We start from the raw sequence: 23,074 nt of genomic DNA on the forward strand, positions 1-23,074 counted from the left end.
CGCATCAACGAGGACAGAAAACACAGATACGCTGTCACGCACAGGCAGCTGCACAACGAAGGAAGAACACAGCTACAGGTGTGGAAATTTAATCAAGCACCATTTAGTTCAACACAGTACAAGTCTTCTTTACATACGTATATCCACTGACACATTCAACACACCAAAGGAAAGAGAAGACTGATGAAAAATCACGATTGTTGTCTGTCTGTCTCTCTCTCTATTTTTACAGAAAGCAAAACATACAGAAAAATACACATCCTGCCTGACATCGTCAACATCCTGCCAGTGCGGTGTAGTGTTTCGACAACAAGCTTCCAGCAGCCCTGCAAGCCTCACGTCCACAGGGTTCAGTAGACACAGCTGTTCTGCAAGCCTAAAATTTTGTTCGATTTAATTGCCAAACATCTCCTTAGAAGATACAAAGAAATATGACAAATATCACAGCACCATCACACTAAATAGTAAGTCCATCAACGCTTTACAAATACAGCTTTTGACAAGGTCTAGGAATGATCAAATCCTCATCCTAAGAACTTCTCTCAGATAAGCCAAAGGCCATATCCATGTAAACACAGACTGCTGCTTCCATTCCCAGTTGGCAGGAGCATGTCTCCTCAGCACCAGGCGCTCCCCAAGAGAAGGGCTAACTAACACAGGTGCGCACTTGGCCCTGGCTTCCCCTTGCCACGGTGACGGCTTAGCACATACCGGCTGTATGTTTGGGAACGCACACAGCACAGCATCCCCGCTGCTGCAAGCTCACCAGCTAAACGCAACCAGCACGGTGCAGGCAGGATGCACATACAGGTAAATATACTTGGCTATCAGCTTGTTTCTTGGAAGCATGTTAAAACAGGATTCTTCTTTCCTAACTTTATAATCTAACAATCAGGTATCTGGCCTAAGTTTATTTTTATAAACAACATAAAATCTCAGTGAATACACACGCTCAAGTGTGTATAAAGTGCAGTAAAAATAAGGCAGGGTAGCAAACAGTAAATTGAAGTTATTAAGAGAAAAACATGACAAGTGAAACAAAGACTTCTTTTCTTATTTTTGCTTTGAAGAGCTCCTGACCAAGGGTTAGTTCAAGCCAAAACCTTCATTATGCTGTGTGGCATAACACAACTTTTTCTTTAGTATTCTTTTACTGCTGTATCTGGGCAGGAACAAAATGTGGTTGCAGGTATTGGCAGAAGGATAGAGCTCATCTGGATTTTCTACTTGAGGATCCTCAATACAAAATTCAAAATGTTTCAGTGTACAGCCAGGGATTTGATCAGATCCTGACAAAAAAGCTGAAGGAAGGGGAAAAAGAAAAACAAAAGCAAGTTAGCAAATTAAAAAAAACACAAGATAATCTTATCAGAAAATGAAAATCATGAGGGAAAAATATTGTAAAAAATATGGCTGTTTCCATAAGCTAATTATTTTGCTTTGTTGAATTTGTACCCGAATATAATAAAGTCTTTTGCTGATTCATAAGCCCTCTTTTACTTTTACTTGTATACACTTGGTGGATGAGAAAGGCCAGGCTAGCTTTGACCTCCTACATTTAAAAAGGATGAGCTAGCTTCTGCGGTCCTTTGAGAAGGCTGAACTGCTTACGCCAACACAGTGTGCTCACACAAGACGAGGCCTCTGACCAACGACCGATAACCACAAAAGTAAAGGACAAAGTAACGGCAAGGGTCAAGGTGGTCGGATGCACTCCGGCAAGCCTCGAGGGATGTGAGGCGGGTCAGAGCTGTGCCTCTGCAATTTTTTGTGTCGCTTCCTTGTGGCTTTCACTAGAAAATGAGGGGGGGATATGTTGAAAAGCCGTTTGGAACTACAGTATTTTTCATGTGCAAGCATTTAAAATGTGTGTTGTGGTGGAGAGAGAAGGGCTATGAAAAGTTTAAAATGCTTGATATATTACCAATAAACATTTTCTTTTTTTCTTCTGGGAGCTTGTGAAACACAGTCCAAAAATTCCTGATGGTTCGATCGAACTTTTTGTACTTCCTGTACTTCACGTTCTGTCAAAGAGATAAAACCAAAACCAGGCCAGTTAATCCTCACTATTTCTATTTTTGTTTAAAGCAACAACAGTTTATCCTATACATTTTATAATCCTGTTCATAGATATTCAAATCCTCTTAACCTCTGGAATCTGCTTGTTCATTTGGTTTTCAAAGATTCATATGACAATCCTTGAGTTATGACTTGAATTTTAGTCCCCTTTATTCTCGTACCTCCTGTAGATTACAAATAGACTCAAAAAGAGGGAAAGACCCTTGAGCTTCTTGTTTTTCTGTTCACGACCCACGCACTCAACGAAAGAACACGTCAGAAGGAGTTTATGCTCCGCAGAGGCAGCAGAAGTACACTGTGCTTGTATCCAATACCTTTTCCAGCAGGTGCCAGTCAAATTTTGTGTGTCCCTGGAGAACAAGCTGGAGCTCTGCAGGGAGAAACATCTTCCACTTTCTAGCTGGGCAGCCTCTTAAAAATCCTTGCATAAAGTCCTCAAATGGCTTCCGTATTGATTCATTGAACACATAATTCACATACAAGTCAACAAATTCTTTCCTGCAAAGACATTTTGAATCAAACAAGCAATGCAATAGGTGCTTTTTTAAAAGGAGAATCATAGAGAACTTCATTCCTTATTCCTTTATTCCAAACGACCTGCTTTCTTGTAAAGACTCAGTCTTTACTGAGAGCAGTCATCATTGGCAATATTTATTCACCGAATAAGCCGGGAGGCTCACCACAAATAAAAGAAAATGCTGGCCAACACGGATTCATTTTGATAATACTCTTTGTACTTCATGTGAACACTCCCATGACATCCTATCAGACACTTCACTACTAAGATGGAATCTAGCAGACCTAAATGGGGTAAATTCAGGAAGACTCCTACCGAATGCCCAAGAATTACCCTGAAATCAAAGTAAGTATTTGCGCAGCTGCTCATCAGTACAGTTTCACTCTTCTCTCTATTTGTGATGCGGATTTGTTTAGTGACATTGTAGTTGTACAATCAACTCCATGTAAACGCTGTACTTCAAGCTTCCTAAACAGCCCTTTCATGCATCCTGTGGGTACTCAGATCATCTGTGTAACTCAGGCCACAGAATTTCTCTCTGTCCCCTGTGCTGAGGTTAATATATTATTGACAGATTGTTCCTTCTCTGCTACAGACAAGATATAGTCCATATACATAACTAAGCAGGAAACATTTTGCTCTTAAAAAAGACCTTATAGAGGTGTACCTATAGCTGGATTTCCCAGACAAGTCGTCTCTATTTCCCTGAAAATATCTTTCAGAGGTACTTTATACACTTGTCAGGAATTTTCCTGATAAGGCCAGGCATCTCTGTATATGCCGATGCCAGGATGTCCAAGGATCCCCTTCTTACCTACTGCTTGCACAACCTGCCCATGTCTGGGCACACATGCAGCACATACAGCAGGAGCTAAAAGCGTACAACCTATTGGGCCGAGACCAACAGCACAATGCTGATGTTCAGTATTTTCTAAGAGTATATGGGGATGGGTGTAGGTAAGGTATTTCATACACTCATAACAACAGGATAAAAAACAAACAAACAAACAAACAAAAACCCCAAACCAACCTGTTATCCTTAGTGACAGGAATGTTTGCACCATTTTTTTTAAGTTCAACAGCAACCATGGAATCTCCTTCTTCCATTATCTACGCAAATAAATAAAAACGTTGGATGCTGTATCTATATATGACAGATAGATATATGCTACATCTATCATTCTTTCTTTCTGCAGGGCCTGACATAGCACTCTTACTAGTCTGAGTTTCCAGACAAGTTGTGTCGTTTGCAGTGGGACACTGTCTTGCCTGGGTATGTGCACAGCATGTCTGAATGGCACAATAATGTCTTACCGTGAAGTCCATGTCCAGACTCTCAAAGATATGGTCACATTCTTCATCCAAAATTCCCCGAAGACTCCTTTCAAAAAAACAAACAAATGGGAAAAAAGACAGAAGAAACATGACCAATCGAAGCACATTCAAATTCCGCTGAAACCCCCCTTTGTCAAGCATTATTTAATTGCATATACATACAGAACACCTCTACTCACACAGAAGCTTCATATATGGCCCTAAACTGATCTAGACACTTATGTCCCACCACTGCCATGAGCTGAGGGCAACTGCCTTCACCACGAAGAATTCCAGGCAAGCCCAGCCCCGCGACCTTGCCTGGATTGTGTTAAGTGGGGATAACTTCACACAAAGTTCAGTGGCAAGTGGACTTGGACCACAGCCTTGTTCTTCCAGATATCATCTAGTGAGAAATTAAGCGTGGACCAGTGGTAGATCTGGAAGAACCGTTTTGGGGTGCAGCACCTCTCAAAGTATTGCAGGCAACCTGACATTTCGGTCCACTGAGGACTCTTTGGCACCTCAACACAGTCACTGGATTGTGGGAAGGTGTTTTCATCTTCTTGGCTGTTTATAGCACTTGCGTGGAAAGCTGGGCTGCTGGGGCCTAGAAGCTTTATGCTGGTGGCAGCAGCACCTCTCCCTGCTATCTGCCTAAAATCTCCTTTCCCAGCACATGGAAATGCTGCATGTGGGTTCTTGGATTTAGCACAACTGCAGCATATGGTAATACTGTGGTTGAGCTAATATGGAAACTGATAATTGGTAAATCAGAGAAAAAAACGTAATTGGGTGCTTAGTTGTTCCAAGTTCAAACTACAGCTCAAAGTGTTTTCAACTATCTATTCACAGTGCTGAGCTAAGCTCATGTGGAGCAGAAATCTGGCCCCCTCTAAGTCATGGCGCTCAGCTTTTTATTTCGGCGATGCTAGCCTCTGCTCGAGGGCTACATCCATGCCCTGGAAAAGGACCACCCTGGAAATCTGTGGCTTTTAACAGCTCCGCAATGGCAAACATAGCTGCCACGGGGACCCCGAACGCGGCCTTGGGAACCTCGAATCCAGCCTTGGCGATGTCCGTGTGCATCGCCAAGCTAGGAGTCCCGCCTCGGCCGGCGTGAAGGCTCAGGCCGGCCGTGCCTGGCTCGTACCGGCCTGCGGCGGGCAGCAGCTCCACCAGGTCCTCCAGGGTGGGCGCCTGGCCCAGCAGCTTTTTGTAGAGAGCCCTGGGGAAGGGGAAGGGCGCCGTGTGCCCGTTGTACAGGGCCATTCCGCACAGCGTCCCGATCCGGTAGAAGGTGTCCTCGCAGCCCGAGGCCTGCTTAAAAACAAGCACGTTAAAAAAAAGCCGTGACTGCCTCTTCCCGGGAGCGGGCTCCTCACTTCCCCGGGCCTCGGGGCTTACCTGGCTGGGGAACCACACCAAGCCGGAGGGGACGTGGCAGAAAGCCCCGGTGCTGGGATGGCAGAGGGTCCTGGCGGCGACGCTGAAGAGCTCCTCGGAGAGCCCGCCGGTGTCCATTCCCGCCTCGCCCACGAACGACACCTGCGAGCCCCGAGACCCCCATAGCGCCGGGGAGCCCGGCAGCGGCACCCGCGGGGAGAGCCGGGGTCCGGAACCACCGTGCGCGCGCGGCAGCGCAGCCCGGGCGGCTTGGCGGGCGCACCGGAGGCGGTGCGGGAGCGGCGGCGGCCATGCTGCGGGGCGGCGGGCGCGGGGCAGCGGCGGTGCTGCGGCGGGCGGCCGGCGGCTGGCAGGGCCTGGGCCAGGGGCAGGGGCAGGGGCAGGGCTCGTCGCGGCCGCAGCGGCTGGAGCCGTCGCTGCTGCGGTTTCTAGTGTGCCCGCTGTCCAAGCGGCCGCTAAGGTAAGGGGCGGGGGCCGGCGGGGGGTCGGGTCGGGCCCTCCACGGCGGGAGAGCAGCTCCCGCTGCCCGCCCTTGGCCTGCTGCTGCCCCGAGTTGAGCGAGCGGGGCTGCCAACGAGCAAACCCAGGTTACTCACTCGTCCGTTTTTTTGTTTGTTGGTTTGTTTTTTGTTTGGTTTTTTTTGTGTGTGTGTTTTTGGGTTTTTTTCCCCCTGACGCGCCTGGCCAGGTACGAAGAAGCTACCAACGAGCTCATTAACGAGGAGCTGGGCATTGCATACCCCGTCATCGACGGCATCCCGAACATGGTCCCAGAGGCTGCCAGGACGACTGGGAAGAAGCCCCCCGCTGAGGACCCGAAGCAGCCCTGAGCCCCCACCAGCCGCAGCAGTGAACTGATGGCCGGAGGCGGCGTGCTGCCCTCCTTGCCCACGCTGACCGTACTGGTTCCCCTCCTGTCCCTAGCAGGCTTGTTTTACTCAGCCACCGTAGATAAAACCTTCCCACAGGGCTGCACCAGCGCAAACAGCTTATGTTTCTACAGCCTCCTCCTTCCTGTGACAATACCGGTTTATGTATTCTTCCACCTATGGACCTGGATGGGGATTAAGCTTTTCAGACACAACTAGCGCGATGCATTTGCTAACCCCTGGGCTTCTCTAAAGCAACACGAGTTTATTTAATCTCATCAGGTTACTTGAGAGAGTTCCCTTCTGGCACCAGTGACTGTCACCATTTTCCTAGTAGTATCTGGAACTGTATAAAGTTCTCTGCAGCAGCCTATTACTTAATTACTGCTAAGGCAGATAAAGAGGAGGAATAAGAAGGACTAATTCCTTCTAGTGTATCCCATCAAGAGTGTTGTGTGTTTGTAGTAGCACTAATGAAAATCTTCTAGATGGTGATCGTTTTTACAAGGAAGAACTGTACCCTGACTGAAACAACTGATCTTAAATAATAAGCAATGACAACGTGCAGCAATGTGAATCTCTGAATTACGAGCTTTGGTTTTGATTTGAACTGGTGTGTATTGAAATGTATTTGTCTTACTATCAGAAGAATATAAAATAAATGAGGCTGATGTTTAATAACAAAACTTGAGTTAAATGAAGAAATTTACTTGGATGACACCTGTGTCTGTATGTCCAGTGGGTAGGTGCTTGTTGGTTTGTTGGTTTTTTTAAGGAAAAAGATGGGGAAATGACTGCTACAGAAAAGATGTATTTGGGCACATGGCGTTTTTTGTTAGAGAGGCCTCCAACATACTCCAGTGTCTGCTTAGGAGATGTCCCTGTACTGTTTGTTAAATGTGTCTGAGTGCCCAAGTTTCATAGCCAGCCTGGGTCATCTTCGTTCAAGAGGCATCTCCTGACAGGTTAAAGGGAAAATAATTCCAACTGACCCAAGGACTTGGTAGCCAAGTCATCAGCTACAAATGCTGTTTACGTAGAGTATCTTTCCCCTTAGCACTATCTCCTGCTCAGCGGAGAGGGAACAGAAGATACTTCTGCTAAATACTTCAACCTTCCCTGTTTTCATTTACAGCAACACTAGAGAATGGAGTGACAAACCACTCTGAAGGTGTCACCTGCAAAGTTCTCAGTGCTGTCTGACAAAATGTCTTAACAGGACAGAGCTGTGAAGGGGACAGATTAATGGTACAATAATCTATTACAAGGCTTTTATGTTTTGCTACTGGGTGGTTTATATCTGCAACACAAACACATGAATGTCCTTTACCTGCTGAAAAATGCAGAAATGCAGCACCAAGTAGTAAATACTGCAAACCTTGGTGTCTCTTGGTGGAATACTAATGATGCAGTCAAATTGATCAGGCTGCTGCTGGGCAAATAATACTGTGCACAGTATGAAAGGCAGCCCCTGCAAGAGGTGGATTCGAAGGCTGACTAGCCAAGTGCAGCTGTTTGTCGGGGCTCCTTGTACAATCAGTGGAGAGAGACTCTAGATCTAGAGGACAGGACAGAGCACAAACCGTATCGCCTCTGCAAAGAAATGTCTCCCTCAGCTGATGTAGTGAGGAACAGGGAAGGAAGGGTAGCTCTAGGAGCCGTTGTGAATCTTCTCCTAAGTGTACAGGAAGGAAAAACTGTGACAGCTCTGGCTGGCAAGGCAGCTCCCTTGGAAAGAACCAGAACTGGGTAACAGGGCACTGAGGTTGGTAGTTCCTGCTGCACAGGCGTGTGCCAGACTCTGACGGCCCTTGTGTTAGTGACTGATAACAGCACATGGTCCCTGAGCTGAGCTCCACTCTGGGCAGGTGCCTTGTTCCCACGTCAGCCGTCTAATGGCTTTTGCAGGGCAGGGCTAGCATTGCGATACTCGAAGAAAATAACAGCTGCCAGAACCTTTGGGTTCGTGTGGAAACCACAGGCTAAAGCCACACGGAGACAGCAGCGTTATAATCAGCTTTTCACCTCTCTTGCTGGCAATATCCTTCCTTTCCCTTCAGGCAGCATCTCCATGACAGAAATGGCTTTTGTGGCTATGTTGCTTGCTGGCCTCTAAGGCTGGCTCCCCAGCAACCACGTACAGCAAACTAGCCTAGAGTCCTTAAATTCAGTCTAGCAGTAATAGTAATGGACTTTGCCAATTACCAGTTTCCTAAGCAATCCTATTATATTACCCCAAAGCAACTTCACAGTAAATAGCACTGCCACTCGCATTTAACTTATGCCAACAAAGCTGATGGCTATCTGGAATAAGAATGTAAGATACTGCCCTCCAGATGTACTCTACATCCCCTGTGGAACATGTTTTACAATAATTTGATGAGCAGTTGTTTTGTTGTATGCTCAGTGAATACTGAAACCCTTCTACCAACACTTCGGTTATGTTGAAACCCAAAGAACACTGCAGCAATATATTCAGAGCTAACAAATAATACAATTTGTTATCTTACCACTAAGGACTTCCTGAATTGCTGGGTTGGTGCATCATTTAGATGGGTCCATATGTCTTGCAGAAGGTACTGTCTTCTGACTGGAAATTCCCAGCATTCCTGCCACAGCGCCATTAAAACTAGCTGAAGATTGATGCAACAGAGTGTTAGCAGTGTGTTTATCTCTTCCAAATTGTAAAAAAAAATGGCCACACTTACGTCAGTAAAAGGGCTGGCCAGAATGTAGTATTCCATACGAAGAATGACGATCTTGCAGTGCATGTCAAAGATGCATGGATATTTGCTCAGCTTCCATATGGGCATCTGAAATGACAAGGAAGAAAGACAAAGATGTGTTGATTTTCTCTTGCAAAATGAGAATTTGAGGGTACATGTGCAGACTGAACTTCCAGTCTGTCCCTGGCAAACTCGTATATCTCTGAAACACACCCTTGTTGTATACATGAACACTACACCAACAGAGGCACACTTTCTAAGAGCAGCTTCTAAACACTTCTGTGAGTGGGAAACCCTGACAGAGAGACATCTGAACTCTCTGTCCAGGCAGACACTTGCGCTGCAGTGCCCCAAGGATAAAACAGAAAGAGAATGATTTTAATAGCATCTTCTATAACTCAGCGAAACAAAAACACATAGTAAAAATGTCCTGCATACACAGGTTATGGTACATTGTTGTTGTTAAAAACTGATGGGTTTATTATCTGTAATACCAGAAGTAGATATTGGTACACAAAATAATCTAAGTCAATGTGTTACACCTCCAGTGTGGTAAGGCAGCAACTTCAGGTAATGTCCTATTTGGCTTTTGATTCTATACTGTTTCTCAAACCTCATCCTTCACTCTGGTTAATTGGTATGCTCAGTGTATATTGTGTGCTCAGTGAATACTGAAACCCTTCTACCAACACTTTGGTTATGTTGAAACCCAAAGAACACTGCAGTTGGTACATTAGCAAATGAAAGTTTATGAAAGAATTAGGCAGTTGCTCTGCGAATTCCAGCCAAGTTGCCAGAAAACTGCATTTTTTGCATAAGGAAGGCCCTACTATCCACATTTCCATTTCATGCTGCTTCCTGTGACACTGATTGCATCTGGTAGCTAATCTTCACTCCTTCACATCATCAAGAAACTAACCATTTTACAGATTCTTTTCTATTACCACGACTTTGGTTTTAGATGTAACTAAATTGAAATGCTAAATAGGGTTTCTACAGAAAAGTTTAAAGAGACCTCACAATATTTCCTGTTAATTAAACATAATAAAATCTAGACTAACAAGGAGTATAGCAACCATTCCTCATGGTGCTATTTCACACTGATCACCAGTTCAATAGAGCTACTTAAGATGCTGGAGGACAGCTCCAACTCTCAGAGCCAGGGGTCATCTCAGGAAAGGCACTATTGGAGCTGCTAAAATACTGGGATGGTAAATGGCTTGCATAATTTAGAAAAGCCAAAGGACTAGGGAAAATGCATTGTCTTTGAGACGTACTGGGCTAGAGTCTAGAGTTGACTTTCATATATATCGATTAATTTAAATAAAACAGGAAAAAAACCCTGGTTTACATTGCCAGTAAGATTTTATACTTACTTCTTCTGCATCAGAAAACGGACACAATTTTGTGATCACTTTCAGTTCAGACATATAGAAGTTGCTTTCTTGTACTCTGAAACCAGTTCTGGAGTTCACCTGCATTGACACATGCAATATGAAAAGGAGTGTCAGCAGATCTAGCGAGCTATGCACCTGTGTGGCAGGACGGGACTAAGGAGTAACTGAGCTCTCTCAGAAAGAGCTCTGTGCTGAAATGGAAGGATAGAAATGTAATGAGTAGCACAGCACTCAAGAGTGAGAAGTCTCAGAAAGCCATGTATAAACTAACAGCAAAGAAATTTTCATTACAATAAAGATCCCTCAACAGGATTCCATCAGGAAAGATACGTTTCTCTTTGAGTGTCTTTCATGTTGCAGGACAATCTGAAGTTCCATATTCACATTCATACTTGTTGCCTGGCAAAGATATGATTTGTGGAGGGACAGTGAACATGTAAAGCTCCAAATGATGTAACTACAGAGGAGCAGGCCTGCTGCACTTTTGAGTTTATTTATATGGATAAATACAGATTCAAGAACCTAAACTTCAAGGCCCAGATCTGCATTCTCAGCCAAAAGGATATTCAATTTTGAACAAAATTTAACAAGTCTCTCTGATTCATCCTAAGTGCATGCTTGAGCTCTTGACTTTCCTAAACTTTGAACATCTCAGCAGGAGAAAGGATGGTTGTCAAGAATAATACGGTTATTGCCACCTTTCTTCCCCTTGTTCATATGCAGCTAAAGATGCTCTAATTCTATTGTCCCAGAAAATTTCTCAGGTAACAGGCTCTTAAAGCATCAGGCAGTATTACTGTGGCAACCACGATGTGTCAAGCAGGTGGGTTGTCTTTTAAATGCTGTGAGCAGTGACTGGGGTGAGGGATCTCACCAGCAGAAAGGGGAATGGGCATGCTACGTAACACCACATCCATAGCTCTGTAAGCATAAATGCATGCACTCCTCACACCACTGAAAGCATCCCTCCCCCTGCCAGGGGCTATAACGTGCTTCAGCTCTTCCTTTCTATAGAGTGTCAGCCAGGCACAACCCAAGAGTACGATTCCTTCAAAGCTATGCTGGTATAGAGCCAAAGAGATTCCTGAAGCAATGACACATGAGAAGGCCCCATGTTCCCTCGTAAGAAGGAAACCCAGAGAATTCAACAAGTAAAAAGGATTAAAATACTCTTAACTCATACTGATACATCCCATCTAATCAGGATCCAAACACTTTCTTACCTGGTAAAGAATCTGCAGTATTTCCAGAGTCACTGTTTCATGTGGGTGCAGGTTGACAGAGCTTCTTTGCCCACTTCTGACTTCCATGACAAATTGAGACAAGTTTTTCTGGGAAACCCTCTGGTATAGAATGACCAGCTTCTTGAGAAAGGATGTTTCTAGATTTGACCACAGGCATTCTGTAAAGCAGACAGCTCATGAAATATCCATCACAGGTAACACAAATAACTGCAATTTCTACATTTTCTCCTTTTATCAAATGAAGTAAACAAAAAAAATGCTTAATTTTGCACTTCAAAAATTAGTAAACCTCAGACTAAGCATTTTTTTTCCTTGTGTCTTGCTGCGTAGTCCCCATGTTTCTACTTCTACTGAAAGCATTTCTTTCAGGCTGAACTCTGGAACAAATTACATCAGCAGTACTAACTCTTGCTCCACAGCCGAAAATGATCAAGCATTTAAAGCATTCAGTTCCATCACCATAAAACCCTACCAAGAGTTTGCAGGTCCTTTGGCTGGAGCTTCATAATGGCTTGTGCTAGCAGCCCAAGAGAATGGTAAGAGCTGTCATCCTCTCTCTGCAGAAGGAAAGGCAAGATCAAGTAGACTCTGAAATTTTCAAGCGAGATGGGAGAGGAAGACAGTGTTGGCAGTAACTTCTTAATCCCCTTTTGCACCTTCAGAGGAAATAAAAAGAGACAAGGGTTAAAAACGCAATTATGTTTTGCCAACATAATCTGTGAATTAGGTTGGCATGAATTTCCCAAGTTTCATGCACAAATCCAGAGCTCCTCAGTATCTGTGTAGTAAGAATCCTTATATTGAATCCTTACCTCCTGGAAGACTTTTGGCTTCTTGCTGATCTTCTCATAAAAACTTTGCACTTCTGACAGGTCTACGCCTGAGACTTTGGAAGTTTTGAAATGTTTGTCGCTATCACAAAGGAAAAAAAAATAACATCAAATGATGCAAGAAGTCGGTTTTTGTTACTGACTGAGTGGTGAAGCATCCTAATACCAGAAAATACTTGGAAAGTTCTGCCCTGACTCCAGTGCGTATAATTTCATCTGTTCTAAGAAGATTCTCACTGTGGTGTAACCTGATTAATATCCTGTCCTTCCTGTCTTGTGTAGCTGTGCACTGTTAATGGTAGGCTTCCTGTATTTCAGCCTAAAACAACTTGCACTTCAGTGCTGGGAGGAGCTATTATGGATCCTTTGGGAGCTGTAATAATGGCTAAAGGGATTATCATCATCTGTCAAAATGTCACTATGGGATAATCTGCTAGAATGTGAGTTTCTATAGCAAATTTCAATAGGGCTGAGGGAATATAAAACAATTTTAGCTTGGACTTTGAAAAATACAAACTTGCTTCTTGCAAATTCAGATATGACTAATCATACGTACTACACTACATACATACAACATACCACATACCTGGGCTGAAATAACACTTTTGGTTCACATGTAGCCAGTATATTCTGTCATGTCTCAGTCAGCACACCCTACCTTTTCTCCAGGAAGCTTCCATTGATACAAGCTTCAGATGAAAAGATCAGTCTGATATTCCTGATAGTAAAAAAAAAACCCAAAGTCAGTCCTTTCAACACGAATAGCAACTTCAGGTTTTTAATTCTGGAAGAACAAAACACCTGTGTACAAGTGTGTCTGCACCTGACCACACAAAACTTTTCTTGGCGCCACCATATTGAGAGCACTGCAGAAGACATTGTATTTGAGGAGTTGGTGATCATCAGCAAGCCACCTCTGCTCTCCTGGGCCTTGTAAGGGAACCTGCTCAAGCACTCTGTGCCAGCCTGTGCTGCATGCTGGTAGGTGTTATGATGGAGATATCTTCTCCTGACAGATTGGGATGTTATCTGGTTTTGTTTGTTATGCAAAACAAAAGGCACTGTGGCATGGGAGGGAGGAGGAACCCCTCCACGGATAGGATATTCATAGCACACTGAGGGAAAATCCATCCGGGTACCTGTTTGCTACTGCACGAAAGCTGGCTCCTCAGCATCTGAAAGGATGTTAGACTTACTCACTACCTGTATTCCTAGTTCTGTTCTTATTAAAGCAGCTATTTTATCAAGCAATTTGCTGTCAGGCCCTTCCTGTTGAGGTCTGGAAAGAACACTCTCTCTCTTTCACCCTCTCAACAACCACTTCCAATATGATCCAAACCATACTAATAGTGGTCAGAGAAACATTTAGATCAAAATTAGCCAGGATTTTTAAACTCTTAAAATCAGCAGCTGGTGTCAGACTTGCCCAAAGAAAAAACCTCCCACGTAAGATCTGAAAAAGACTATGTAATCATAATTCTCAGACATAAGTGTAAGGCTTCCCACAGTAGTATATACTTACTGCTTTTGAAAAAGGGTAACTAAAGAAGGGATCACTAATTTTTAAATGCTGACACACACAAAACATTCCAGTTTCAGTACTTTGGGTTATGATTTTTGCACAAGGCCTCGGTCTGCAGACCTATTCTTTCACTGCTTTAACTCATTGGCTCTTCATCAACTTAACAACCACCCTGTGCAAGGAGAGGAGGACAGGCCACTGAAGCCAGGCAGTATGTCTGCTCTGTTCCTGCAAAAGGGTTGTCGAAGGGCTGTTGCTTATCTCTTTTTCCTGTGCAAAACCTAAGTAAGAAGTGCTGGTATGAGATTCCGGCTTGGCTAAATTTTTGAACGTCAGTTCCTACAAGGATCTCCAAAGAATAGTAATTTTTAGAGAAAATCATGTATCGGGGGGAGAAAAAACAAACAAAACAAAACAAAACAAAACAAACAGCAGGTTTCTGACTCACTTTTTTATACTCTCCCAGTGTTGCGAACGGGAAGAAATCCATGTGTCCACATCTTTATCCTTCAGAGTGGCAATTCCATTCAAATAGGAATTCTGTGTGAAAATATTGAGGAGATTACAGGTCTGGCAGATGGGATTCTTTTTTTCAAGCCAGTCGTTACAAGATTTCAGCCTAAGTATGAACAAATTAATGGTCACCCAGCATGATCTAGTTGCATTAACCACAGGACAGATATTTAACTGCAATACAAGTTAGTTTCTAGGTAAGCGTGGAAAGAACTGCAAGAGACGTATATGAACTTGGAGCACTAAAAGCAGGATGGAAAATCCAAATGTTGCCAGCAGTAATGTGAACAATGGTAAAATTAGAAGCCATGATCAAATATGCACATACCTTGTTCTTCTTGCAAAGGACAACACCTTGGTTTCCTCCTGCAGTGATTTCAATCACCTTCCATGACATGTTGTTTTCTGTGAAAGAATAACAAGATTTTTAAAGGAATATTTGAAGAGACGGTCATTATCTTCAGAGAGTTCAGTGCAAAGATGTGGAACAGTAAAAAAAAACCCTCAGTAGCTGTCTAAAAGTTGATTCTATGTGGCCATCACCCACAATGATAAATCAAGCAACAAATGAATTATCCATTGTAGAATCTCTTGGGATGACCAAGTAAGCATGAAGCATAATGTTAGCCTCTCACTGTAAACATGAAATCAAAAAAGCAAACAACTCCCTGGAAGAAACAAACACAGACTGTATATATCTGCAACGGTCATTACCCTGACAGGATGTTCCAGTATTCACTAGTGAATTGATGGGAAGTGGTACCAACTCATTAGGCTTTCTCTCATCTCCCAGCTGTCCTTCTTCATTGGAACCAAATGAATAGACTTTGTCCAAGGAGGGGACATAGACCAGGGTGTGCTGGCTGTTCAAAAAAAAGAAAAATGGTCATAATAAGCTGATATCACTGGGCTAGTCAGAATTAAATTTACAGATATATTTTCAGAGTGGATAGCGGAGGCTTGTCTCTATAAGTCCTGACAGTCCAGCTATAGAATTCCTTTAGCCAAAGTCTTAAGACCCTTCCTCACATAAACATTCAGCAATAAAGAAACATATGGACTTAAATTTCCAATACTATCCTCTAATGTTTGTGATTTACCCTGGTTCCACATATGAAAATAAAGTTACTCCTTGCTAGCTTCATGCCCTTTCGTTTTTTCAAGCACAATTTCTATGTTGCAGAGCCTGATACAAAGCCCAGCAAAGTCAACAGGAGACTTTTTCTGGCCCAGCTCCAGAAAGGCAGAATGAAATTGGATATTTATCACCACTCTTCAGCTCTTTCTAAGGATCCACCGGTTTGTCAAAGTGGACAGGAACTCTGTGACTCTCCTAACACAGGCTTTTGACCGTCTTTTGCCCTTCATTTCTTAGAAGAGCAAAAGCAGAGGGCTTCTGGTGGTTTTTGCAGCCCACTCCCTCTGTTCAGCATGGGCTGACGGTTCTGTTCTCACAGGGTCTGCGGCAGAAGGGTGGCTTACACATGAGGAATGGATGATAATCTGACAGTGCTGACCTACTGGGATACAGGGATTTGAACAGCTTGGTGACTCCCCTCCCGACTGTTCTTCAGTGATTCCCCTAAGACCTTGACCTTAGAAGACATGTTACTGGTGCTTTCCCACCTGCCACAGGCAACCTGTGAAACTCTTGCTCCCCACAGCTCAGCCACCACACGAGGTGTGAGTTCATTCCGGGTGGAGTTGTGACCAAGCTGGCCAGCCCCTCCTGCTCCAAAGGTGCACACCAGCCCCTCCTTGAAGACAAAGAAGCAAACAATAGGATCACTGCATTATTAATGGCATTCAAATGGTCACCACCAAGAGCGAGAGCCAGCAAGACGCAATGTTATATGGGACTTGATTCAAAACATCCCTGCTTCAAACACAAGTAGAGCTCACTTCTCATCAAGCCTGATCTTACATCATGATGTCCAAAACATTTAACTCCTGAGAAAGGCAATTTAACTCTTGAGAATAACTCCCTGTAGCTTAAGAATTTTACTTGTATGGGTAAATCCTAGTGAATTAGCTATTGTTCACGTTTTCTGAAGTCCCCAATATGCTATAAAAAATATTTTCAAAAATACTGAGAGTTGAACTGCACTTCTTCGACCCAGGATTCCCATTCACCATCTCCCTGCAAAAGTTTCCACACAGATGACAGGAATCTGAGAAAAGGGCAGTTTTCCCAGTAGCTTAGTTAGCATCCCTCGGGGATCGTCTTCAAACTCAGATGGAAGCAGGTGCTGCCACCCCAATTTCTCCATGCTGACTTTTATAGCAGTGAATCTTTTCTCCCAAGGTGAGGTCTTAGATGCTGATTTTCCCTTTCAGACTCACCTTGGAGAGAACTGCAGTGTGATCTGCCCCACAGGAGATAAATACAGCCTTCCAGTGCACTAGTGCTCCAATGTATGATGGGCAGTCCCTGTCTGGAAAGAAGGTAGCACTGCTAAAGTGAAAGAGTACTGGGGGGTCTCACACAAAGAAAGATTTAGAAAATAAGGCTTCTTAGCACTTTTCAGTCTTCTCTTAGAGCAATTCATGTATTTACAACTTGGTTTTGAGTTGTGTTCTACCCTCCACTATTACATATTCTTTCTCATAATGCTCTGTCTTTTTCGTAGTATTTTCTTTTCATTTACACTCGAGCTGAAACAAAACACAGCGTTTTCAGGTCTGCCTGCTAAAAGGTACGTGGCTTCAAAATATCCTACTCTCGAGGTTGTAGACCCATTCAGATCCTGCTGACTTCAGGTTCTGTCTGGCTAGGGCAACTCTGCTCTAGCCTTCTAGGTTTGAAGAAAATGGGTGATTTTAATTCTTCTCTCACCTTGTGTTTACTGAGAATTAAAGAAAGCAAAGAAGTATGAAATTAATTTCTTTCATGCAAGACTGTCTGGAGAGAGAATGGGAGTGGAAAGAGACCTCTGAGACATACGGTTTTAAGAGCCCATGCTATCCAGTTGGCCACATAAAATGACTGGAAGTTCTCTGTAGAAACGCAACCCCTAAATCCCTTGTCCCTGTGTGCCTTTCCTGGTCAGGATGCAATAGCTTGGAAACAGGTAACTTATCCAGATATACTTTTTTCAAAAGACTTTACTGTCCACTGCTGCTCCAAAGGTGCTTGACAATTTGGAGTGAGCCCTGTGTCTGCAGTAAGCTCACTGACTAGGAAAACACCTTCCTACTTCTTTACTCTCGAACTGCTGTCCTTCCTTACCTTCTGTGTCTCCGAGTCCCAGCTGTCCAAAATCATTCTTTCCCCAGGAGTACACAGCTCCAGAGAGTGACACGGCGGCGCTGTGAGCTCCTCCAGCAGCAATCTGAGCGAGTGAGATGCCCTTTAGTGTTTCCACCAGCTGTGGCTGGGAGATGAGCGTGGTTTGGCTCCCCACTCCAAGCTGTCCGTGGGCATTCTGGCCCCAGGTAAAGAGCTCACCTCCTTCATGCACAGAACGAAAGAAAACAGCTCAGCCTCATTGCTTCGCTTGAGTCTTTGCACTTTGGGAGCAAAAATCAGTGTTTTCAGGGATCTAGCTCCAAGATGAGACCATCATCTGTAGCCAAATCTCCCTGTTTGCCCCTGACCCCTTTGGGGCAGTCCCATGCTGCCTGCGTGACTCAGCATAGCAAGAATAAAGGCAGGGTGTTTCCACCTCTAAAGCCATACTTGCAAGAAGTTCCCAACCAGAGAGGTGCTCCAACTTAAGAATGAGCAGGTCTAGAGAGTGCAGAGTGGGGCAGCTACGTCTGCTCTCCACAACACACCTTTGAACAGTGGTCATGCCAAGGAACTGGAGAGTGACAGAGCTGCAGGTCCCTGGGTGCTGGGAGGAAAGGGCAGCGCTGATAGCCAGCGCACTTTGTGTCCCCCACCCATCGCTCATTACTCTCTAATGGTGTCACCGACTACTGGGAGTTGTTCAAACACTCCCTTCCAAGAGCAAGCCTGCCATAACGTGACTCCCATTTGAAGTGTGCATGAAAGAGGCTACCTCTGGACAGTGCCATGGCATGCTGGTCCCCACACACTATTTGAACAATATCTCGGTTTCCTAGTTCTGTCACCAGCCTACGAAAATAAGGAAGAAAAAAAGAAAACAAATCAAAACAGATGGATGCTGTGCCATCAGACAAAGTAAAGGAAGAAGACCCTGTGCTCACCAAGTCCTAGCACATTCAGCGGGAATTACATGGAAAAATAGGTCACTGTAAGTTGATTCACCGTGCTCTTATGCTAGCCTGCCGCGGCTGGGCTAACTAATTTGATTGCGTTTTGCACCACAGGAAGCTGGAAGAGAATCAGGCTCAGCCCTAGGCAAGCTAACAGAAAATCCCACAGCAAACTGCTGCGCTATTTTTGGATGATAGTTACGCTCATAGTTTAATCGGAAGATAGCAAGGTTCAGGTGGGCTTGGGTCTTTCACCCACAGTTTTCCCAAGCCACATGTGGTTTGCAAATCATCTGCGTCACTCTGGTATGTGCTACCAATCCCTACTAAATTTGAGAGAAACCTGTCTTGTGCATCCCAAGCAGCTCAGATCTTGGTATTATCCTCAAAATCAGTGCACCTCTTGCTGGGTCAAAAAAGAAGGTAAAGTTTTTGGTACTAGGAATGTACCTGTTCCAGTTCCCTCTCTACAACAGCAACACAATCCAGTCTCTTGGATGTTACCTTTAGGAAAAGTGGGGCGCATTTTCTGACCATTACCATCTGTACCTCCACCCTGTGAAAGCTTCTCACCTTGTCTTAGAGCAGTCAGCTGAGGCTGTAGCCCAGTGTTCAGAAAGCTCCCCATCAGGGGAGAGAACGAGTGTATGTGTTGCATCGTGGTTTGAGCATTGCACCGTCTCATTCTGCTGTGACCGTGTGTGCTCTGCAGACAAATACAGACAAGCACAGTGGTCATGCTAAGGCAGCAGGCATCTTAACCATCTCAGCCCCCTCCCCAAGGTCTCTGTGTGCTACTGCTTTCACCAAGAGCTCCTGATCCTCAGGAAAAAGTGAGACAACTGTGTATGACTTATTTTCTCAGGCCCCTTGTGGTTTCAGTGTCCTGCCCACTGCTTGATTTCATGCCAGGCGACTCTCCTGGCTATCAATACAAGACATTTCTCTTAGGCTGCTGTGCCACCAGCTCCCAAGACGAACATCAGCAGAGGCACACTCTGCTACTTTTGCACAGCTGTAGAGAGAGTCCCGGGGAGATAAAGCACTTGCTGAGGTATCTGACCGCCACAGATTTGTCACAGACTTGAGGATGAGATGCCTTGAAGTCAGATGGTTTACCAGACACTGGAGAAGGAACGATGGGAAATTCACATGCTGCTTGTTTCCAGCAGAAGGAAGTCCCTTCTCATCGGCAGCTGAGGGGCTGCAGGTGCCTTTCAGACCCCGAGGCACCCCACCTACTCGGTCACCTGCGCGTAGCCCTGCTGCAGCACAACTGCCCGAAGACCAGGATGCCCAGGCGCGAAGGGCGGTCAGGACCGCCTCATCCCCGAGAGACAGCGCAGCAGCTCAGCGCAACTTTCGCCGTTTCACCTCCACGGACCCGTCCCGCAGGGTCCCGCCGGCGGCTCTGCCCTCGGCCGGGAGCTCCCACCCCCGGCAGGGCTCCAGCCACCCCCGCCGCCCTCTCCGACCGCTCCGCCGCGCCGCTCCCGCCGGTCGGTACCTCCCGTGCCCCGCCGCTGCCGCTGCCGCTGCCGCCGCCGTCCCGCCGCCATCCCGCGCTCGCCAGCCGCTCGGCAGGGCCGGGGGCAGCGCAGGGAAGGCCCCGCCCCGGCGGGGAAATGGAAAACGAAAGTCGGCGTGTGCCGCGGCAGCGGGAGGAGGAGCGGGCGGTTCCCGCCCCCCCCCCCCCCCCCCCCCCCGCGGCGTCTGAAAGCCCGGAGCTGGGCAAGCGCGACCGCCGCGCTGAAAAGGCCCCCGGGAGGCGGTGGGCTGCGAGGAGCTGCGGGCTCTCTCCAGGCTGCGGGCTGCTGCCGGCTCTCTCCAGGCGGCAGGAGGCGGCTGCCGCTCCAGCCGGGAGGAGCCAGAAAGCGGGTGTAGAAGGATGCCGGGGTCTTCCGTGGAGAACAGGCACCCCTTTGACGTCATTAGTCACCCCGGAGGGTGACCCGCCTGTGTCCGTCCTTTATAGCTCTTTTTGCGACCTGCTCTGCTGCTCCCTCTGTCCTGAGTAGGAGCCCGCGGAGGGGCTACGTGGGTGAGTGAAGTCAAGTAGCAAGGGAGGTGAACGACTGAAAGCCGTCTGCTTCCATTCTCACATAGTCTCTCCTATCGTCTGCTAAATCTCCCCCTGCCTGCAAAGGCCCTGGAAGTTTCCCCCCCATCCCCCAAGAAAGGCCACCCCACCTGCCCCACCTCCCACACTTTCTTGCTGGAGTGATGCGTGCAGGACCACCTTGATGATGGAATAAGGCATAGCCATGTGAATAGTGAAATGGATCAAAACACGTAAGAGCATTTTCATTGTATTCCTAATAGCTTCCACTGAAGAACTAAATTCAATATCTACTTAAGAAAATCTTACGCCGCTGAATAGTAAGCACAGATTTTGGTGGGGCACTCTACAGAATTCCCAAGAAGCACAACATGAATCTGCAGATTTATACTGGTGTTCACTGAGACGCAGTGGGAAATTCCATATTGAAATAGCAGAAGCATTTAATGTAGTGTATTTGAAAGGAGCAACCTGTGGCGCACAAAAAGGCACACAGAGGGCCCCGGGGGTGATGAAGAAAGGATGTGGAGGGGCTGTGGAAGCAGAGCAAGGTGAACCTGGGGCATACAGTAATTGACTTCTCCCTAGGGAGGAGCACCCAGCCTGTCTTTCCCAGCCACTTCCCTACACACTGCGGGGTCGTTATCTCCTTCCTCAGCGCATAGAAAGGTCTTGAGATCAAGAAATACCGAGCTAGAGCCGTGAGGCCAAAGCACCAGCTACGAAGGGACGCTAGAGGTCCTTCTGCGCCCAAGTAGGAACGAACGCCTCCTTCTTGGGAGGCAAAACTGTGCTCCAAGCAGAGGCAAGGGCGCTCGCCTCCTGTTCGGCACAGAAGTTAAGAGATTCGAGGGGAGGAAAGGAAACGCGTTGATGTCCTTCTTCCTTTCAGAGTTAGATCTCTCCTCCTGCCAAGTGGCCTGCTGACAGTGACTTCATGTCAGAAAGGCTTCCTCTGGTAAGCTGCTGCAGGTTCCTCAAACATCCTCTACCCAGGCAGTATTAGGGCTTGTGATAGTCTGACCAAAAGGAACCTGGGGGCCTGTGAGGGAGGTGTCTGGCAACTGGCAGGAGGCAAAGAGGTGAACTGCGCAAAATTTGCGTTTTCATAGCTAGAACTGGGTTTGACAGATGTGTCCATCCGTGCTTTGGCCATTTCTTGTCATCGCTTCTGTAGTGACTTACCCATAGAGAAGAAAAAAAAAAAAAAAAAAAAAAAAAACCAAACCAAACACAAAAAACCCACCACATGTCAAACAGCTCGAGTTTGGCATAGCGCTTGCGTATGAGAGCAGCCCTTCTCCCAGGAGAACAGCATGAAGCAGTTTCAGGGTGAGGGGAATGGAGAAATCCAAGGAAATGTACGCAAGGGGCCATGATGTCCCAGGAGGATTGTCCCATGGTGGGCCCCAGGGAGCTGAGGAAGCCCATTCCCACAGTGTCGGCAGCTAAATGGGCATGAGCGGGTCAATCCCTCCAGCGCATATTTGGGCGCGTAGGTAACTCACAGCCCCTCTCGGCTGGCCTGTCTGACTCACAGCCCCCATCTGCTTTACATGGGAAGGGACATGGTGACCCGGGGGCCACCCAGCAGGGCCCAGCCACTGGCAACCCATACTGGGCAAGGCCACATCCCCCAGTTTCACAGCGAGGGACACCAACTGCCTCCATCCTTCCCCACCCCAGCGCACCAAAGCGGCACCCAGCAGGACCAGAGCCGAGCACCGCCGTGGCCTAGACTGTCCCCCCCGAGGTGAGGTCCCCGCGGCCACAGACAGGCCTGGTCGAGGGAACGAGTGCAAGGGCAGAGAGGAGCAGCCTGTGCCGCCCCCCCCGCCCCAGGGGTTTCACAGCACCACGATGCTTTGGGGCGATGCACTTTCGGCGCAGTGTCCTGACAGACTCAAGCAGCATCGCCCAGCGCTGCCCGAGGAATATTCCCAGTTTCTGCTGGTGGCAACAGCCCCCCCGCCCTCAGCCCCGCAGGGACCCCCCCTGGAGCCATCCCGGGGCAGATGACACAAGCCCAGGTGAGGGAAGGCAGCCCCTTTGTCCCAAGCACGTACACAAGAAACCCGACGGCTCTCCTTTTCTCTCTCGCCCCAACTCCCGCAGGAAACCGACCCGGCTCCTGGGCTGCCCGCCGGCTCTGCAGCTGGTGGCTGCGAGCGGTGACGAGAGGGGACCAAGGTGCTGAGAGGCAGCCGGGACTGCACACGAAGGGGCCGAGGCCGGCGGTGCGGAGGGGCCGTCGACCGCGGGAGGGAGACGGGGGGCGGGCGCTCCGCTGCCATGGCGGCGGCCGTGGCCGTGGCCGTGGCCGGGGCCGGGCCGGGGCCGGGCCGGCGCCGCCGGGGAGGGGTTTCCCCCGCCGCGGTTTAAGTGCCTGCCGGGGGCGGGCGGCGCCGTGCCGCC

General features: G+C 46.9%; 3 protein-coding genes across 3 annotated transcripts; 2 read left to right on the forward strand and 1 right to left on the reverse strand.

The window, feature by feature from the left end:
- Nucleotides 1-73: 73 nt before the first annotated feature.
- Nucleotides 74-20,159, reverse strand: LOC104344293 (E3 ISG15--protein ligase HERC5). The gene is made up of 24 exons (XM_086463815.1): nt 20,108-20,159; nt 19,174-19,306; nt 18,423-18,499; nt 17,648-17,869; nt 16,762-16,853; nt 16,045-16,175; nt 15,133-15,281; nt 14,747-14,823; nt 14,354-14,445; nt 13,042-13,101; nt 12,366-12,465; nt 12,026-12,209; nt 11,533-11,711; nt 10,312-10,387; nt 9,069-9,089; nt 8,895-9,001; nt 8,697-8,819; nt 5,318-5,458; nt 5,064-5,233; nt 3,911-3,977; nt 3,627-3,706; nt 2,394-2,577; nt 1,925-2,024; nt 74-1,301 (listed from the first exon to the last, which is right to left on the reverse strand). Exons 1-24 carry the CDS (start codon nt 20,157-20,159, stop codon nt 1,087-1,089), a joined length of 2,832 nt encoding a protein of 943 aa, XP_086319941.1. The 3' UTR covers nt 74-1,086.
- Nucleotides 5,608-6,147, forward strand: PYURF (PIGY upstream open reading frame). Its single transcript, XM_086463816.1, has 2 exons — nt 5,608-5,777; nt 6,006-6,147. Exons 1-2 carry the CDS (start codon nt 5,608-5,610, stop codon nt 6,145-6,147), a joined length of 312 nt encoding a protein of 103 aa, XP_086319942.1.
- Nucleotides 6,175-6,872, forward strand: PIGY (phosphatidylinositol glycan anchor biosynthesis class Y). The gene has a single exon (XM_009948388.2). The coding sequence runs from the start codon at nt 6,175-6,177 to the stop codon at nt 6,403-6,405; it is 231 nt and encodes a 76-aa protein (XP_009946690.1). The 3' UTR covers nt 6,406-6,872.
- Nucleotides 20,160-23,074: the final 2,915 nt, after the last annotated feature.

Source organism: Leptosomus discolor, chromosome 4 (assembly GCF_034619465.1).
Source record: "Leptosomus discolor isolate bLepDis1 chromosome 4, bLepDis1.hap2, whole genome shotgun sequence".
Taxonomy (NCBI): domain Eukaryota; kingdom Metazoa; phylum Chordata; class Aves; order Leptosomiformes; family Leptosomidae; genus Leptosomus; species Leptosomus discolor.

Excerpts from the sequence above, each read along its gene's own strand:
- PYURF (XM_086463816.1), top strand. The coding sequence starts at position 5,608 with ATGCTGCGGGGCGGCGGGCGCGGGGCAGCGGCGGTGCTGCGGCGGGCG. Across the intron at positions 5,778-6,005 it reads CTGTCCAAGCGGCCGCTAAG|GTACGAAGAAGCTACCAACG; the intron begins GTAAGGGGCGGG and ends GCGCCTGGCCAG.
- PIGY (XM_009948388.2), top strand. The coding sequence starts at position 6,175 with ATGGCCGGAGGCGGCGTGCTGCCCTCCTTGCCCACGCTGACCGTACTG.
- LOC104344293 (XM_086463815.1), bottom strand. The coding sequence starts at position 20,159 with ATGGCGGCGGGACGGCGGCGGCAGCGGCAGCGGCAGCGGCGGGGCACG. Across the intron at positions 19,307-20,107 it reads GCAGCGGCGGGGCACGGGAG|AGCACACACGGTCACAGCAG; the intron begins GTACCGACCGGC and ends ATTTGTCTGCAG. Across the intron at positions 12,466-13,041 it reads GGAAGCTTCCTGGAGAAAAG|CGACAAACATTTCAAAACTT; the intron begins GTAGGGTGTGCT and ends CCTTTGTGATAG.